General features: G+C 43.0%; 2 protein-coding genes across 4 annotated transcripts in view; both read left to right on the top strand.

The window, feature by feature from the left end:
- LOC118085302 (zinc finger protein 862) overlaps positions 1–18,494 on the top strand; it is a 53,278-nt gene that overhangs the window by 16,268 nt on the left and 18,516 nt on the right. For all 3 annotated transcript variants that reach the window (XM_035115824.2, XM_060274681.1, XM_060274686.1), the window contains exons 2-5: positions 295–392; positions 1,444–1,547; positions 4,075–4,337; positions 4,890–4,957. In XM_035115824.2, the coding sequence (XP_034971715.2) occupies positions 298–392; positions 1,444–1,547; positions 4,075–4,337; positions 4,890–4,957 (530 nt within the window). In that variant the 5' untranslated portion in view covers positions 295–297. The remainder of the gene's footprint in view (positions 1–294; positions 393–1,443; positions 1,548–4,074; positions 4,338–4,889; positions 4,958–18,494) is intronic.
- On the top strand, positions 4,964–13,591 carry LOC118085312 (myb-related transcription factor, partner of profilin-like). Its single transcript, XM_035115846.2, is given in 3 exon segments — positions 4,964–9,379; positions 9,381–9,825; positions 11,927–13,591. Coding segments are annotated over 3 exon segments (1,080 nt in total). The 5' UTR covers positions 4,964–9,316; the 3' UTR covers positions 12,499–13,591.

Genomic DNA, 18,494 nt, shown 5'->3' with positions numbered 1-18,494 from the left:
TAGGTCTGGTGCAAGTAGGATTAAAGTTGGATATCACACTATCTCTGGTCACCACTGCCTCCCCTCTGAAGCTGATGACACCTGGAGTAGGGCTTCGGAGGAAGATCTTAGAAAAGGTTCATATGAGAGCTGACTGTCCTCAGGCCATGGGACAGGAGTGCTTGGGAAACTCTTTGGGAACTAAGTTGAAATACCCAGTGCCGCCTTGAGAAGGGCAACCATGAAAAGTGACCGAGAAATCTGGAAAGGGAACAGAACTATTTACCCTTCTGTCCATCTTTAAATTTCTTACAGAACATGAGTGAAAAACTGAACGATTCTTTGGGGGAAATGGTAACTATCAAGACAGAACCCTGCTCTCCATGCCAGGAAGACGAATATGGGCAACTCTGGTAAGGAGATTTCAAACCAACTCTGTGGAAACCCCTTTCCATATTTATATGCTTGCTAAGGAGCACCTGTGCATCTTCCATGGGCTGTGTGCCTGCTAAAAACATTTTTGTTTGGACAAAGCCTACCCAGATATTTAGAATGCTGGTGCATGTTTTAATCTGTTTTTCATTTTTTGAATTGTTTGTTTGTTTGTTTTAAATAAAAAAATATATAGACCTCTTTGAGGTGGTTTGGGGTTGTTGTTGTTGTTGTTTTTACTATCAAGAGCTGCATAGATTTTATAAAATAAACATGGGCCATCACCCCAAAACACAAAAGTCCCTTGGATCTGTGCATCATGTTTTTGCTCCAGGAGAAATGTCAAGCTTCCTAGGAACACGGTTTTAACTATAAGTAAGATTAGAGCTGACAGCACAGCTAAATTCCTGCATTGCAGGGGGTTGGACTAGATGACCCGTGTGGTCCATTTCCAATTCTTAAGTTCTATGCTTCTATGATCTAGGACTGTGCAACCAGTGGATCCCAGGGCAACACAGCGTTCTGGATCACCATTTAAGGAGTCACATCCTTATCGCTCTGCTTAAGACTATAGGAGCATGGTGTAGTGCTGTAATTCACAATAAGCATATGCTTACAAATTGAAACTTTAGTTTTTAATATCATTATGAATGTGTTTCAATGCTTGTAGCTTATCGCCCTCAATTTTTTTCCTTTCCCATAAAAGCCAGTGTTTACTCACTGTGTTTAATCCCCCCCCCCAAAAGTGTTTGCTGTAGTGATTGTTACTAATACTGTACATGATTTGGTGGTATGCTCAGTAGAAGCCTGGGAAGGCCAGTATTCTGAAATATTTCAGAAGAGCTAACATCTGTTGAGTAAAGTAATACAGAAAACAATAGAGAGGTATTAATTATGGAGAGTCCAAGAAAGCCGGTGTTTTTTTTTTTTTGTCTGAATGTTGATAAGAAATACATTTACTCTCTAAACATTTTTTTTTTACCCCTTCCTACAATGTATCTCACACTTGTGTTCTCTTGCTTTCTCATCAAGTTCTGGAAAGGTTGACTCGCAGTCCGTGAATGTAGAGCATAAAAAACTGAAAGGAAAGCAAGATTTGATCATGTCCAAGAGTTTTCAGCAAGTAGATTTCTGGTGTAAGTATCTCACTGGTGAACAAAATGAATTGATGTATCATTTCCCTCCTTAAGCCTTCAGAAGGGGGAGAAAGTTGTCTGTTGAAACCCCACTTGCTGAGTCGGAAGAGCTAAGAGAACCCTTCTTTTTCATGTACTGGAGTGCTCCTTGTGTACTGGAGACAGTTTTAAGCATATGAAGGCATGTGCCGTGATTCAGACTGGTCCTTGGCATCAGCTGACATGTAAATAAGGCTAGCGGTCAGAGGTTCCAGGATGGAGATTGAGCAGAACCATTGATAGGCAGACACACTAGCAAAGATTCAGATACCAGAGAAAATAATCCTGCCTCCTTTGTGCCCTAGTTTGTCTGGCATATTTGCCCTTTAATCCTCAGATCTTATTTATTTATTTCAAATTAAATTTCTATCCCACCTATCCTCTCAAAGAGGCATAGGATGGCAAACAACTGGGCAGCAGAACAATACCATTTTGTTTCTTATATAAGATTTATGTTACACAGCAGAGAAATGCCTCCTGTCTTCTGCTACATGTAACACTAGCCGACATGAATAGAAATATGCTCTTAATCTTTCTAGGGAACAGCAGAGCTCAACCATGAAGGAGCTAAATATACTTTATCAGGAGGTACATAACTCAATAATGTAGCTAGCTTTTATTTTAATTTGCAGAAGCGCTCTATTCTTGGTCCTGTTCCCAACATCACAGTTTCTCGGGGGATGTCATGGTGGATCCTTGGCAGGGATTGCTGCAAAACTTTGGTCACTTGTTATTTTTGCTTTAATTGTGTACATTTCCAGTGCCTGAAATCTGTAGTCCATACTGGCTGAATAATGAAAAGCAAGAGGGTACATTCACCCTGCCAGAGCATTATTTACTAGTCTTAATTCCACAGACTCGTACATTTGGAGGGGATCTTATTGTGGTCCAGTTCCCTGCTTGATGCAGGAAATCTAGAGCAGGCATCCCCAGACTTCGGCCCTCCAGATGTTTTGGACTACAATCCCCATCATCCCTGACCACTGGTTCTGTTAGCTAGGGATCATGGGAGTTGTAGGCCAAAACATCTGGAGGGCCGCAGTTTGGGGATGCCTGATCTAGAGCAAATGGGTGCAAATCCAACACGGAACAGCCCACTCTTCTCCCAGGCAATTGGTTCCATGCTCTTACTATTAAGAAATCACCATCCCCTTCACTTAAGCCCATTTCTCTGAAATTATGCCTCTCCCTCCCCGCTCATCATTTGTATTCTGACTTTTATGCTTAGAGGAAGTGAGGTGACATTGGCTTGGTTGCTGGTCAGTTTGGCTGGCTATATTTTGCCCACCTACATCTGGGAGGAGAAGCATAACCAATCCTCTCAAACAGAAATAAATTCCCCCTTTAACAGAAGACGTCCATTTCACCCTAGCTTCCATCTCTCTAATTGTGGCAACCACTAAAAAAATCCCCACCCCCCGGGGAAATTCTAACGGTATTGAAAGCCAGTAACCTGGGTCCAAGGGTTACCATGCCCTCCTGCCATCTCCCCTGCTCACTGGCATGGATTTCTGAGCAGTTGCAAGATTGTGTTAAGTCGGTCGTGGGCCTCTACACTACGATGAACTGCAGTGCAGGAAGTTTTAAAGGAAATGTTACCTAGGAAGTGGTTATGTGTATCCGCTCCTGGAATGAAAGGCTATGGGGAATGCATTACATCATGCAGCAAGCAGCAAGTGCCACGTTTTACAAAATCTTCTGGCACCACAGATGAAGGTGTGCTCCCCTCTCTCTGCCCCAACTCTTGGTAAGGAGAGATGATGCAGCTCACTCTCACAGCGGTGTCTCTCTGGTGTTGGCTACAGCTGGAGGGCCAAGCAGATGAATTTGGTCTGGATTACAGAGGTCAATTTGTGGGCAAAAATGATAAATGCTGCTTTGGGACAGTGGGTGGATTAGAAGCTGCCTTATTATTATGAATTATGCCTTCTATGAAATCCTTTATAGTGGTACCTAGGTTTTCAAACAGAATGCGTTCCGGGAGCCCATTCGATTCCCGGAACCGTTCAAAAACCAAAGCGCGGCTTCCGATTGGCTACAGGAGCGTCCTGCAACCAATTGGAAGCCACGCCAGTCGTTCAGCTTCCAAAAATCGTTCTAAAACCGGAACACTCACTTCCGGTTTCCGATCGTTCGGGAGCCAATTTGTTCGGGAGCCAAGGTGTTTGGCTTCCAAGGTACGACTGTACTTTTCTATGTTAACATCAGGGCTGAGCTAAAGTTACTTTGCAAGCTGTCTTCAGGGAAAGGGACAGTCAGGGACTGCGTACTCTCCACTTCCCAAGTCTCTGGACAGCATAGGTTCTTCAAGGCTGGAAACTGCTTTCACAAAGCAGTCTGCAAAATTTGCCAAAGCTTAGAATTTTGATGAGAGGTTCTACCTTGCCAACAAGTTTGATGTGACAATCACAACCTATGAAAAATAGTTGCATCCCTTTGACAATATTCCATGGCCCAGAGTAAATCCTTCTTTCCTTTTGCCCTACAGTCTGTGAGTCCTGCCAGGAGTATTTTGTGGATGAATGTCCAAACCATGGCCCGCCTGTCTTCGTATCGGATGCTCCAGTCCCCATTGGCATCCCTGACCGAGCTGCTATGACTGTTCCACCTGGCATGGAAGTAGTGAAAGAGCCCAGTGGAGAGCGGGATGTGCGCTGTGTGAACGAAGTTATCCCAAAAGGTCGTATTTTTGGACCATATGAAGGGAAGCTCTCCAGTCAGGACAAGTCTGCAGGATTCTTCTCTTGGCTGGTAAGTATCTCAGTGCTGTGGCTGTGGAGGAACCATTGAGTTCAGTTCTTCAAAACTTGAGCTAAGAAAATGTGTGTCTGTGGCTCAGTTCCTGCTTGCAGCCGTGCTTAAAGTGCAGACTAGAATGGAATACAGTTGTACCTTGCTTTTTGAACAGCTTAGTTCCCGAATGTTTTGGTTCCCGAATGTTGCAAACCTGGAAGTGACTGTTCTGGTTTGCGAACTGTTTTTGGAAGCCGAACTTCCAACGAGGCTTCTGATTGGCTACAGGAGCTTCCTGTAGCCAATCAGAAGCCGCAATTTGGTTTTCGAACATTTTGGAAGTTGAACGGACTTCCGGAACGGATTCTATTCAACTTCCAAGGTACGACTGTACTAGAAGTCTAGAGTAAGATTTTTACTGTTGAAGCAGACTTTAATGAGTCCCTTGGAAGCAAACAGTTCTTCTGCCCAAGAGATAACTTAGAAGTGATGCTTAGAATTGAAAGTAAATTGCTACAAATCTTTCTTCTGCTTGTGTATCCTCCTCCCTCACCTTTCCTCTCTCTCCAGATTGTGGATAAGAACAACCGCTACAAATCCATAGATGGGACCGATGAGACTACGTCGAACTGGATGAGGTGAGTCTAGTTCTTGTCTATTTCACCTCCCACTTCCTCCCGTGGGATTTAAGGCCCAGGGGAGGAACGGTGCATGTTACTTACATTCTTTGTGGTTAATGCTTTGGAAATGACTGCCGCCTGCCTGAAGCTTTTGCTTTCTGATTTTATCACTCCGCATTCTTGCAAGAGACACACACTTCCGTTTTCTGATCTGCTTCGGCATTTGAGTCGTCAGGCTACATTTGCAGCAAAGAAAAGAACTTGGATCAACATTGACTCCTCCCAAAGTGGTTCATTGCTTCTTTATTATTTGCTTTTCTGTGTTTTTAACAAAATTTGTTGGTTTCCGGGGGTGGGGTGGGGTGGGGGGAGGATTGCCGTTGGCAAATCAAGAAAAAAGAAAAATTCTCCCTAAGCCATCTTGTTTGGACTTGCTTGTTTATTGCAATTTGTTGTCTCCTTTGTTGGTTATAAAGGCACGATTGGGGAAATAGAATTCATTAGTGTGTTTGGTGCATCTGCAAAGCTAGGAACACCCACAATATTTTTTTTCTTATTGCCTGTCACTGACCATTGTGATCTGTTCCTATTTTATTTTAAATTCCTTTTCCACTCTGCTCATGGAGCACAGAACAGGTTAACCTATTTTTAGGTGTTCCTGCTTTCTCATTCCCTAAAGGACAGCTTTTGAGAGAGACAGGTGTGTGTGTTTATGTTTGTGTGTGCTACTTACAAACTTGGCTCTATAGCAACAGGAATTAAAACACTTTGAAGACACTAATAATGGTGTTGAATTTTCCTTTCTTTTTAAATCCATGCATATGTTGTGTTTTCCCCTTCTATACATTGCTTAGTTTGTGACTTAATTATGTTATAGGTGAATCTAAATGAGGCCAAAGAATTATTAATCTAGCTGTGGAAAGCAATCCAGCTGGGAATTTAACAAGTTGATTATATACTTGCGGAAAAGAAAAGGGCAAACCATCTAGATGTTATATGAGCATTACAAACAGTAGCCATAACACAGTGCTGCAGTATGGAATGCTTTTGTCCTACCCAGCCTTACCTTATTCTGGGTAACTCCATTCCATTTCCCCCTACTTTTCTACACCCCTCCCTCCAAAATAGACACTCTTGTCAATGATCATATTCTGTCCTCATTGTGCTGTTTCTTGGGCAGCTGGTTGGCCACTGGACTAGATGGGTCTTGGTTGATCTTTTGCTCTCATTTATCCCCACATCCAGTCTCCCAACATCAAGTGACATGTGATTATTATTGGGTGTTTATAGTGCATTACCGTGACATCCAGGAATCATAGAATTGCAGAGTTGGAAGGGACATCTAGTCCAGGGTGCAGCAAACTTTTTCAGCAGGGGGCCAGTCCACTGTCCCTCAGACCCTGTGGGGGGCTGGACTATATTTTGGGGAAAAACAATGAAAGAATTACTATGCCCCACAAATAACCTAGAGATGCATTTTAAATAAAAGCACACATTCTACTCATGTAAAAACACGCTGATTCCCGGACCGTCCATGGGCTGGATTTAGAAGGGGATTGGGCCGGATCTGGCCTCTGGGCCTTAGTTTGCCTACCCGTGATCTAGTCCAACTCCCTGCAATGTAGGGAATTGCAACAAATAAAATTATTAGTAGTAAAAGTAACAGTAGTATAATGCCCTGTGGATCTCAGGGTGGTTTATAACATAAAATTACAATATAAAAGAACTTGGATAGGTGGGCAGCCCTACCTACATGTCAAATGTGACCTGCAAGGGGTAAGGGTGATAAGGATTTGGCTTGTTGAACACATCAGGTTCCCCACCCCTGCTATAGGTGGCGAATTGCCTTCATAATTCATATTCTATAGCAGCAGCTCTCTAGTCAGCAGCTCTTCCAGCCCTACCTGGAGATTCAACCATGGTCCTTGCTCTACCATTGAGCTTTCACTCTTCCCCATTCCAAAGATTATTTCTATACGTGGTGGTTTTATGCGTTGCAGTTGTTATACTTGTTCCATGTTCTCCTTGAAAGCTTTTAAAAATTATTATTATTTTTAAAAGGCCTACCCAACAACCATTTACGCTAATGGTTCCTGGCCATGAATACTATCAGCTAATTAGGTGTTGTGTCCTGTTTTGATTGTACTTTAATTTGCTCCTGGTGGATCTCTTGCTCTTGAACTTAAAAAGAAAAGAAAAGGATGGATGGATGGATGAAACTCTAAATAGGGCAGTTAAGCCAATAAAAAGCTGTCTTGTACATTTTCCAAGGGAATTCCTTTATCATAGTGTTCTGCTCATTCAATTTGCAGATGGCAAAGAAAGGAAAGCTGTAAAACACTCAAGGATAGTAGAGTGCATTGACAAAGCAGAGAACTGAAGAGTGTTTAGCTGATTTTTCAGCTGAAAAAGATGTCATAACGCTAATACCCTTTTGCAGCTTCAGGTGGCAGGCCTAGGTGTTGGACGGTCGAGGTGACCATGTCCTCTAGAAGTCAGGGAGCCACCTGCACCTTGCTTCAAAAACCAGTCTGGTATTTAAAAAAATCTGTTTGTAGGTTATATACAAACTCATTTAAGTGTCATACGCATCGGTGTTGTCTGAACTTTGCTGCAGAGTGTGTAGGCACTTTGACCCCCTTCTTAGCTTGCTGCCTCATCACTTTCACACTCTCAGATGTTCTCCTGTTGTAGCTGGCTGTACTTGCCTCTCTTTTCCTTCTGGGGATGCTTCCACCACCAAAGCTATGGAAGGAGAGATTGGACATGCGGAAAGTGAAATCTCCACTGAGATGGGAGAGAGGGCGCTCATATTCTCCGCAGCTGAGCAGCTCTGATTGAGGGCGGAGAGGTGCAGTGTGCTTTTGCACTAGCAAAGGTGAACAAGAAGGCCACCCCCTGCCTTTCAGCATCAGACCAGGTTGCAGTATTTCAGAGATCACCGCACGGAGCTACACCATTTGATGGTTCTCTTCTTAAGAATGGCTCAGATACAAGACGGTGGTGGCTAATCATGGATCTTTCTGTTCTTGATTTTTGCTGCTGTGTTTTAGCTTGGTAATTGTATTTAAACGATTGGATCATTGCTGCTTTTATGTTTGTAAGCTGCTTTAAGCAACTTCTTTTGCAGGAAGTGGGGAGAAGGGTATATAGAATTTTTAAAATATATAGAATAGTTATTTTATGATTTGACCACTGGGCAAGGGTGATCCAGAATGCTGAAACCATAAAATAAGTGGAAAACAGTAGCTAAGAGGGCTGGGTGCCCCCTGCCCTCCCCAGGGGGCGGTTCACATATATTTTAAAGAAATATATAGCTTAAGAAAAAAAATTAATAACCAGACTGAGTCCTAAGCACTAAGGGGGTAATCCCCACTGAACTCTGTGCAATGTGCTTCTGAATAATGAGGTTTAGGAGTGCAATGTGATTGCAGTTTGCTTTAAAACAAATGGTTATAGCTGAGATTTAGATTCAACAACATGCATAAAAGTTGTTCTTTAGACCAAATAGAGCACAGGTTACCCAAGGCCACTAAGAGTCCGAACATGTGAATTGTATGAATAATTCACGTGTGTTTATCCTATTCTTTTCGCTTATTGTGTGCGACGAGCACCTTACGCTCCATAGCATGGAGGAGGTTTTGCTGAGTGTTTGCCATGTATGCGTGGATGGGAAATCTCAATTAAATCCATGGAGGGGGGAAAAGGTACATATGTAGCGTGCAAGGTAATAGGCTATAGCAGAAATATCATGAGTACCAGCTAAATTTGTAGTGTGAGATGGTCTTGAGATAGCTGGTGGAAGTTCTGGTGTCAGCCTGCAACAAAAATCTTGCAAAACATTTTAGGGTGCATGTGTGTGTATAGAGGGAATGCTTTCTGCAGGAGCTCTCGCAAAGTTGTCTACTGTTTTCCCAGTCCCTTCTCCCAAGCCAAGTTGTAGGCTTGGTTCCCCTTAGTATCCCACTTTGTTTCTGCTTTGTCTCAGTCCCTTTTACTTATTAAAATCCACTGGTGACGTCTTCAGCAAATACAAAAGGGGGGGGGAATTAATTGAGAGAAACTGTTGGTAATACCCATTTTAAAGGTTCTTGAGTCACAATCGGATTGCTGAACTCAATGACCTATCTTTTACAGAAGTAAATCCATGTAATTTATTCAGTATCAAAGAATATGTGTGATATTTTTCTTTTCTTTTGGTAGAATGATTGAACAGAGCCTCCAAATACACGGTACCTGTCTATGAATTCCCCCCCCCCCAAGCCCCCATTGATTTCTAGTTTAGAATCAAATTATCTGGCACTTTCTACATTTAGTAGGGGGAAATGGAAAGCTTTATGTGAATAGAGGAGAGAAACCTCGGCAAGCCGGGAGCGAATGCGCAATTGGTCGTGTATCTTGTTTGTAATGGTTTGGGTGCTTCACATTGATTTCCTTTTACCCATTTGTGCTTTGTGGGATATTGAACTCAAGGAACATGACAGAACGAAAGAGGAAGCCCAAGTTCTCCAGGGAGGAGCTGGACATTCTGGTCACGGAAGTGACTCGGAACGAAGCCAGGCTGTTTGGAAGGGAGACGATACGTCTATCCCACGCAGACAGGGACAAGATCTGGGAAAGTATAGCCAGGAAAATCACATCGGTGAGCCAGGTCCCCAGGTCTGTGAAAGATATTAAGCACAGGTGGGACGACATGAAGAGAAGGACCAAAGACAAACTGGCATACATGCAGAGGTCCCTCTCCAGTCCCAGCAGCCCGGGGAGGCCCTCGGCCATTGTCCTGACCGCCCACGAGAGAGCCATCGAGTCGACGCTGCATTCGTCACGCCAGAGGCACGGCTTCCGGAGAGCGGATCTGGACGTGGTTGACAGCCCATCAACCAGCTGTAAGTATTAACTCCCCCCGGTCCCCTGCTGAACAGATCAGTTCTGACCAAAGAACTGCATGTATTGCACGAAAGGTCAGCCCTGCCCTGCTAGCGAAGCTGTTATCTCTGGTTGGCGTTTCCTGTTGCGCTTTGGTTCTCTCCACCCTATTTCCTCCCCCAGCCTTGGGTTAGGAATAGATTGTGCAGAGCTGCACCTTGAATGAACTAGCATGAGCTGTGCTACTTCGGTCAAGTTAGCAAAAAAGGGATAGGTATTGTCAGTGGCCATGGTCTGTGGAATGGCAAAATGTGAAGATGCTTGGAAAGTTGTGTGCACACATTGACGGAGGGAAAGGGAAGACCAAACGTTTGAACCAAATCTTCATCCTTATTAAATCCAATATATAGGTCAGTAGATGAGTTCACAAGCTCATAAATGTGGATATTTCTACACTGCGCAAAGGTAGTAGCATGTGGATTTGGCATATCCATGGGCAATTCCATTGATCCTTCCATCCATGTACCACGATCAAGCGATTGCCGACACCAATCTTACGACATGCAAATGTGTGTACTTGAGTCATACAGTACTTCATCTCCTATCAAGAATTTCCACATTTGTGATTACATGATCCAGCCCTGGCAGTTTTAGGTACAAAATGGTGCTTGGGTTTTGTCCATTTTAACATCTTACAAGGTATTTGTGATATTCAGGACAGCCTTTACAAATGTGGGGTAAGAACTATTTTTCATTGCTCTTGTGGAAACAAGTGATTGGCGCTACACTTCTGGCTTGCAGCCTTTGATCTAGTAGACTAAACCTGAAGAAAGTTCCGTAAGTGCAAAGGCTGCACTTATCAGCAAGGTCTTCTATGGTTTTCCCTGTTCAACAGGCAGCACTATGTTCTAGGCTTATAAGGCTCACCTTGCCACACGGCAAATATAATTAAGCAGTGGGAGAGGTCTATGACCCATTGCCTCCTGCTTAGTCTTAGACTGGACTGGGCCACTCCAACAGAAATTCTTGTCATAAAACATCCAGTGAGATATGGCCAATCCCCTATTTGTTGGCTTTATTATTCTGTATTAGTGTTAAACTTCCTCTTCTGGATTATATTTCATAAAAAGGAAAAGGTATGCAAAATACTGCACTAAATCACCTTTTACAGTGGTGACGCCTCTTGTCCCTGATAAGGAAGAGCTTTGGTGTGTGCAGAAACTGGAAATGTAGGTGTTACCACTTGAGGGCTGCTTCCTGTAAACTAAGGGAATGGGTAGAGGATATCAGTGTGGTGCCTTCCAGACGTTGCTGGACTCCAACTCCCAGCATCCCTTAAGATTGGCCATGTTGGCTTGGGCAATATCTGGAGGGGCACCACACTGGCTATCCTTACTGCACACCCACAGTGGCTTGTGCCATTGCGTGAAGCTGTCTAGCGGTATCTTTCCAGTATTGTTTTCTTCAGCTTGACTTTCCAAGATTCTGACAGGGGTCTCCCCTTGCCTTGCTACTGAGATCCTTTATTGGATGGTACCTGGGACCTTTTTGCAAGCTAGAGCCCTGCCATTGAGTTATGGACTGCTTTGGGATTACTAGTCCCTTACGAATTGACAAATATTACTTAATGGTGGATGACTCCTCAAAGGAAGTGATTCTTTGCAATTGCTGCTGCTGAATGAAATGACTTTGGAAGCTCTTAATATAAAATCAGTATGATTAGATTGATAAAGCAGCAGTCATGGTGGTGGTTGTGTACACTTGAAAGTCTACCATTAACTCTCCTCTTATCCTGGGAAGTGCATAATTTCAGTTTTTTTGTTGGCATTTTTGTGCCCCAAAGAAAAATCTATAGTTGACCTTGCACCTAGTGACTTCAAAGCAGTCATCTTAGAGGGATGCTAAGCAAAATGCGTTTTGTGAGTGGACATTTACATTACAGTACACAAGAAATTATTTTTAAAGGAATCAACCCCATAGTCTATTCTTTAAAGAAATCTCTTTCTGCATTTTACCAAAATTCCAAGTTGAATGATTGCTTCTCCTGAACTTATTGAAATAGAGATTGTCAGAAGAAAACATTCATGCAAATAATCCGGTGTTTTCTGTTTCTGTTTCAAGCTGACGAAGATGTGGAGGTGCCCGGCCCCTCGCGGGAACACCACTTTTCATCACTGCAGAGGCACGCAGAAGAAGCTGACCTTATCTCCATCCCATCATACCTTCATTCTTCTTCTCTGTCAGATCACTCGGATGTTATTAACCAAAGGCAGGAAATGAGGCAACCAAACCCATGTTCCCAGTCTTCCTTTAGGCCCCCTCGGCCCTATGCCCAAAGCCCACCCATCTCTGGCTTTGACCGCCAGCTCTTCGACACCCACATTGAACAGACGGAGCTCTTCAGGCAGTTCTGCCAAGAGCTGGTAACAATCCACAGAGACATGGCAAATAACATGCATGTGATCAGCCAGAGGATGTCTGACCTGACTGGGCAGGTCAGCCAGATGTGCCAGACCTTGACCAAAATCAAGGACGAGCTTCAGACTTTGAACAAGGGTCAGGTTCCTAGCACTAGGCAGGTGGCAGCACCAGTGAACCCTTCTGAACCCAAGGCAGGGAATAGCCAAAGCCATCCCAAGCAGACGCCTCTTCCTCGGACGACTAGGTCACGCAAGAGAAAGCACCACTTCTAGCTCCCTTCATATTAAACAGGAAAGAGTAGCTGAGGTTGGGTTAGAAAAAAAATCCATTAGCATGACTATTGGGGAAGATCGGTGAGAGTTCCCTATTAAGATGAATATAAATTATGGCAATTTAGCAGTAGGCTTTGCTCTGTGCACTTGGAAGCGCAGCACCTTGCCTGCCCGCCCTGTATTAGAAGCTGGGGACACCTTAAATGCACACAGGTGAAATTTAATGGCTGTCTTGCTCTATGGAGTCAAGGTGCACATAGATTTGTTTCCTTAACCTTTTATGCTCAGGAAACGTTACTTAGGCTTTGCATTTAAATAATTGCACTTAAGGTAAAACAATCCACAACTATATGCTTCTGCAAATGCACTATGTGGATCTAAGAGCCGTAAACGGACTACGTTCTTTGCCATAATTAGCTATTGTGGTTTGAGTACTAAAGCTGGGTAGATACTGACAAAAGGAGGGACCTGGAAAAATAGGAAAAAACAATGCCTGCTTTTGAAGCGTGCAAACCACCACCCAGCACACTGGACTTACTCATCAGCTTTTTCTGTCAGGTAGCAAAAGCAGTTATGGCAGGTGTCAGCCACTTCAGGCCTTTAAAAGGGGTTAGCTAGCAGAATTTGGTAATATTGCAGTCCATAAAAATAAGTGCATTCTTTTGAAAGTATGTTGCACTGAAATCAGTTTGCTAAACCTGCTAGAAGCATGTTTTGGATAAGGTAAACCACTGGTTAGCCTGCTAATTTTTCTACTTGGTCATGCCAGACTACATCTTCAGTTCTTTAGGATATTAATAAGAGTAGTGCAGTAATCCCTCAGCTTAAATGGGGGTTACATTCTGGGTATCGCACCTAAAGCCAAAATTGCTTATAGGCAAACACTGGGTGCAATAGTTGGTGGAATTGCCAAAACATTTTTCTCCTGGATGCCCACCCCGCTTTCCACCCATATATGTCAAAGCTGAACGCACACAAGTTAAATGTGTGGAAGTTGTGGACTTAACTGTATACTAAGCTGTACCTTAAAAAAAAAAAAGCTCACAAATTTAACCTTTTGAGTTGAGGGATGGCTTTTTCAGAAGCAACTAACTGGAGCATGCTCAAATGCTGGCTTTGACACCAATGTGATTCTCCTGAGATCTTCAGAATTGCTCTTTTGTTTGCAAACACGATGCCGTCTTTTTAACCTCCTTGTCTTATCACAGGCTTGCTGGTGTGTGTTGTCTTTATACCAGCTTACTGCTTAACGGGAGTTAAGTTCTAAATGTAGTCTAGCCTGGCCTGTTATGACTCTTCTATGGTTCTGGAACTGGATGTTTTGATCGTATTCTCACACCTGCTCATAGTACATAAGCTAAAATTGCATGTGCACTGTACACTTTTCATACCTGCACCTGCTCTTCTGCACCCTACGGATGTCAAGAGTTGAGACTCAGTCCCCTTAAAGTCATAGCTGCAGTAGTCTACATTCCACAAGGCCCTTCTGGCAGGGAGGATAAATTTAGGGTGCACACTTATCGGGGTAGGGAAACCTAATGAACTCAAGGAGACTTCCTTCTGTGTAAACACACATAGGATTGTGCTGTGAGGGTTAAAGCGTGTTGGGGCAGCCCCACCTCCACTTTCCCTGGGGCTACTTAAGACCAGAGTTCCTTAAGAAGAGGCAGAAGAGGAGAATCTCGGCCAGGCCACGATGTTAGTGCCACCAGCTCCTGAAGTAGACCTGAGATTAATTTGCACCATTTGCTTTGTATTAATATTTTAACCCGCAAACCTCCTTGGATGCCTTGATAGAAAGGCTTCATATAAATGCAATAAATAAATGATGAAAATATAATCAGACTGTTTTTTGAAAGCCTGTTTTGGAGGAAACTTCATTTATCTGCAGTGTTGCCACCTATTTGCAGGGAATTTAAAATCCGCATATGGTATTAAATGTGGATCACTTTTTTGTGAATTAATTAACAAAGTTCAGCATTTGTATACTTTTGAGGCAGGCATAGCACCAGTTAGTTGCAAATTCATGTGAAGGAAATAATGGCGCAGGGTCTGGAAGTGCCTGGTCCCCAGAGCATTCCACCACCGAAGTGGATGGGCTTTGCTCCCCTCCAAACCAAGTCTAGATTGTAAGCTCCTTGGAGTAGAGACCTCTTTCTATTGCTCCTCTTAACCCTATAAAGGACCATGTCCATTGATGGCACTCTATAAATTAAATAATAGGAATGTCGTCTGTTACAAAACTCCTGGTGTCTCATGTGCTTGTCTCCAAGCCATTAGGATGAATAAGGTTGCTTTGCTTTCCCGTTTCAAACTTTTGTGATGTGTTGTTGATTCAGCTATCAGTTGTTGGAGAACTGATCCCAGAGACAAAAAACAATTTGACATTCTAAGCTACCGCTGACCTTTTCTGAAAAGCTCAGGTGCTTGTGGCCTCTGGATTTCTGGCACTTGGGAGAAATGTACACGATGCGTGCTTTCTTTTAGAACAGGATAAGAAGCCGTAAAGCTAAGCTTGAGGAATCTGGGATGTTAATATATAGAGAAACATATCTGGGCAAATGAAGGTATGCCCCTTGATTGATTTATTTTTTCCATGGGAAATGGCAACAAGGGATGAACTGTTTGCTCTCTGAAATGCTTTCTTTGTGATCATCCCCACAAGGGGATGTTGTATGTGATTGTGTATACCTGGCATGTTTTAAAGTGCCCCTTGTTTGACTGAAATGCTGTGCTTGCCCTAATATTTCTTATATATGATGGAAATTTATGAGTATTTTTGTTAACAATAAATATATAATACTTAAAACTCAAACTCTTTGTTGGGTAACATCTTTCCTTCTCTACATGGGTGCTTTCAAGTTGTGTTCTGAAGCCTGTGTTCCATTTCAAGGACATTTCAAGGATAGTTTACAACTTACAGTACATATCTCTGCATGGTGCACAAATAGCACTTTTCTATCAGGACACATTTGTCAGATTGGGGTGGGTTTTTTGTTTTTTTGTTTTGCTATATTTTACAGACAATTTGAGGACAAAAAAGCATTTGCTCATCAAGAAGGAGCAAAAGAAAGGTGAATGGTTTGGAAATGTTCCTAGTGTGAAAGTTTGTTCATGTGGCTAATAATATACAGAAAAAGCTACAAATCTGCCCATTTGCATTGTTATACAAAAAGAGACATCACAAATAGTAATGTTCCAGATTTCATCTGCCTCATTTATTACTTTATTTATTTCATAAAAAAATTATATACTGCTTGATTTGTAGAAAACCTCACAGCTTACCTGAAACAGCATTAAGGATTCCATGAGGATCTCGCAAAGATAGGTTGGAGATCTGAGCTGTCCATTTAGGTATATCCAAGAGTTGAGCATCCATGCATGAAAGTTTCCTACGGCTTTTTCAGAGACATCTTCTGAATCTCTAATTAGGTTTTGGGATTGCTTGTCACAGCTTGTCACAGCCTGTATAAAAGCACATATGCATACATAAAATGGTGACTCGTTCTTTCAAACAGATTACTCCCACAGTTGCTTTGGGACAGGGAGACCCTTGGCCAGTGCTTTTTAGCTTTCCTAGTGCATCTGGAAAAGAAGTAGATGTTCATTTAACTGAATGGAATTGTTTAATTTAGGACTGATTCTGAGCTTTTCTTCCTTTAAAAAGGAAATAGAGCAACCGCCACCAGGAAAGAAAGAAAAACCACCCTGGTCAGAGCAACTCCTGTCTCCAAATGTCTGAGGAGTGTATCTGATTTCAGCAAACCCATGAAAACTTAGTGCAACTGGGGAAATCCTGAGAGTTGCTGCTTAGCTGGAATGGCACCATCTTTCCCCTCTCTGTTTTCCTCTTGGCTTAGCAAATCTAGGCAATGAGACTGAGGTGGCGGAAGCTTGGTTACAAAGTCAGAAGCTGCTCTGTTCTTCTTGACTTACCCTACAGCAGTGATGGGGAATTTATGGCTCTTCTGATGACATTGGGCTCCTCCTCATCCCCCTCCACCTTGGCTGATGGTCAGAGGTGATGGGGATTTGTAGTCCAAGAAGAGTTGGAGGGCCACAGCTTCCCTATCTCAGCCCTGTGGTGTCCAGATCCCTTGGCTTTGTGCATGTCACTCGAAAATATAGATGCATAGCTGTCAACTTTTCCCTTTTCTCGCAAGGAATCCTATTCGGAATAAGGGAATTTCCCTTAAAAAAGGGAAAAGTTGACAGCTATGCATAGATGGAAGCAGCCCCTTCTGTATATTGGATTGTGAAAGAAGTTGCCTGCACACCCATAGCATGCGTGTAATAAATTGAGCTGTCAGTCGGTTAGCAGAAAACCAAAACTGAGGCAGAGAAGGGAAGGACAGCTCACTCGTATCCGAGGGGTCTGGATCAGTGTTAAATACGCCAAGTTCTAAGCAGCTTTTGTTCTGTCACTTATCTGCTACGCAGTAAACGAAGGTTTGGAGTCTAATGTTCACCTGTCTCTTTTCTGACACTATGGTTAATTATTTCACAAAAGTGCAGTGCAGTGCAATATGAGCATGACAGCCAAGTATGGTCAGCGGACACATATTAGAAGGATATTAATGGAAGTGGCTGGTGTGGTATGTGATAAATCACCTTGTGGGGGAAGAGCAGAAGCTGTTTCTGCTGTTAAAAGGGAGTATTCCCAGGAGCAGCTCTTATGCTAGCAGAAGTAATGCGGCATGACCTCTGCCCTCTCTCTTATTCAAACATTGCCAGCTCCACAATATAGATGCAATCCACTAAGCACGGTTTGTGCACAATCATCAGTAACTCTCAATTAAATTTGAAACATGGCTCCCATACAATTACTGGGGAAATATTCTTGCTCCAGCAACATCTCTCTCACCACTCAGTACCAAGCCTAGGTTTTAGTAACGTATGTTTGCATATTGTCTCTGATAACTCACCTGATAACTTGCTTACTTTTATGCATGCAGATTATCGAAATGTGCACACCAAGGATCAGTGTGACTAACTAGGTAAAGCTAATGTGTCAAGATGGCTAAGAGATGCAAGCAAGTTCATTCTTGATTCAGATCATCGCCCCCATGGATTCTTAAGGATTCCTTAGGCAAGCCACTGTCTCTCAGCTGCTTCATCTGTAACATCCAACCAGTGGTTGGATGGAGAACGCTTGAGTTAAAATCCCTACTCTACCATGTAGCTCACTGAGTGAAACTGGGCCCATCACTCTCTTTCAGCCTAAACAACCTCAGTTTAGTTGTGAGCATAAATAGGAAGGAACTGTGTATGCCTGCTTGAGCTCCTTGTAGAATATACAAGCCATAAATTCATTAAAACATGGGAAAGCAAGATTGATAAACTTTACAGGGTTAATAATAACTACCCCTTTGCCTGCCTCCAGACGAAATTGGCTTTGGGGGGGGGGGGTCTGGAGAAATCCTGGAACAGCATGCAGGGAAAGGTGAGGATAAACGGTCCCATCAGACCAAGAGGAGATGCTCACACTGGTGGTGTGATCTCCTTGGCACTGCTTTGAATTCCACCCAATAAGTTTGGAACACAACTTATATAAGTGCTATATGATAAGAACTTTCCGCGTTTGCCAGATAAAGAGTACTTGAAAGCCTGCATGCTGTTTTGTAATATTTTCACTGACAAATAAAATCCCTGACGTGGATTTTGGTATTACCCTTGAGCTGTAACTTAGTGGCTTGGTGATGGTAGATGAATGGTTTTCTCATGAGGTTGCCAGAAAGACATCCAACTTTGTGAGAGCCAGTTTGGGGTGTTTGCCTGTTTTGGGGGGGCTCATTACAGTGGCGATTGTGTGGTTGCCTGACAGCAGCCTTATCCCTTGTAAGTCTTGACAGTAAGAAATCCTACTACCAACCGTTGTCCCTTTCCATTTGGAAATCCTTTGTTTCCAACCAGAAAGAGATAAGGAATTGGATTTGACATTGTTTTTCTATCTTTTTTATTGTTGCTGTTTCTTATTGTTGTAGTGCTTTGGAATG

This window comes from Zootoca vivipara, chromosome 1, assembly GCF_963506605.1.
Source record: "Zootoca vivipara chromosome 1, rZooViv1.1, whole genome shotgun sequence".
Classification (NCBI taxonomy): Eukaryota; Metazoa; Chordata; class Lepidosauria; order Squamata; family Lacertidae; genus Zootoca; species Zootoca vivipara.
This window is presented reverse-complemented; position numbering and strand designations above follow the sequence as displayed.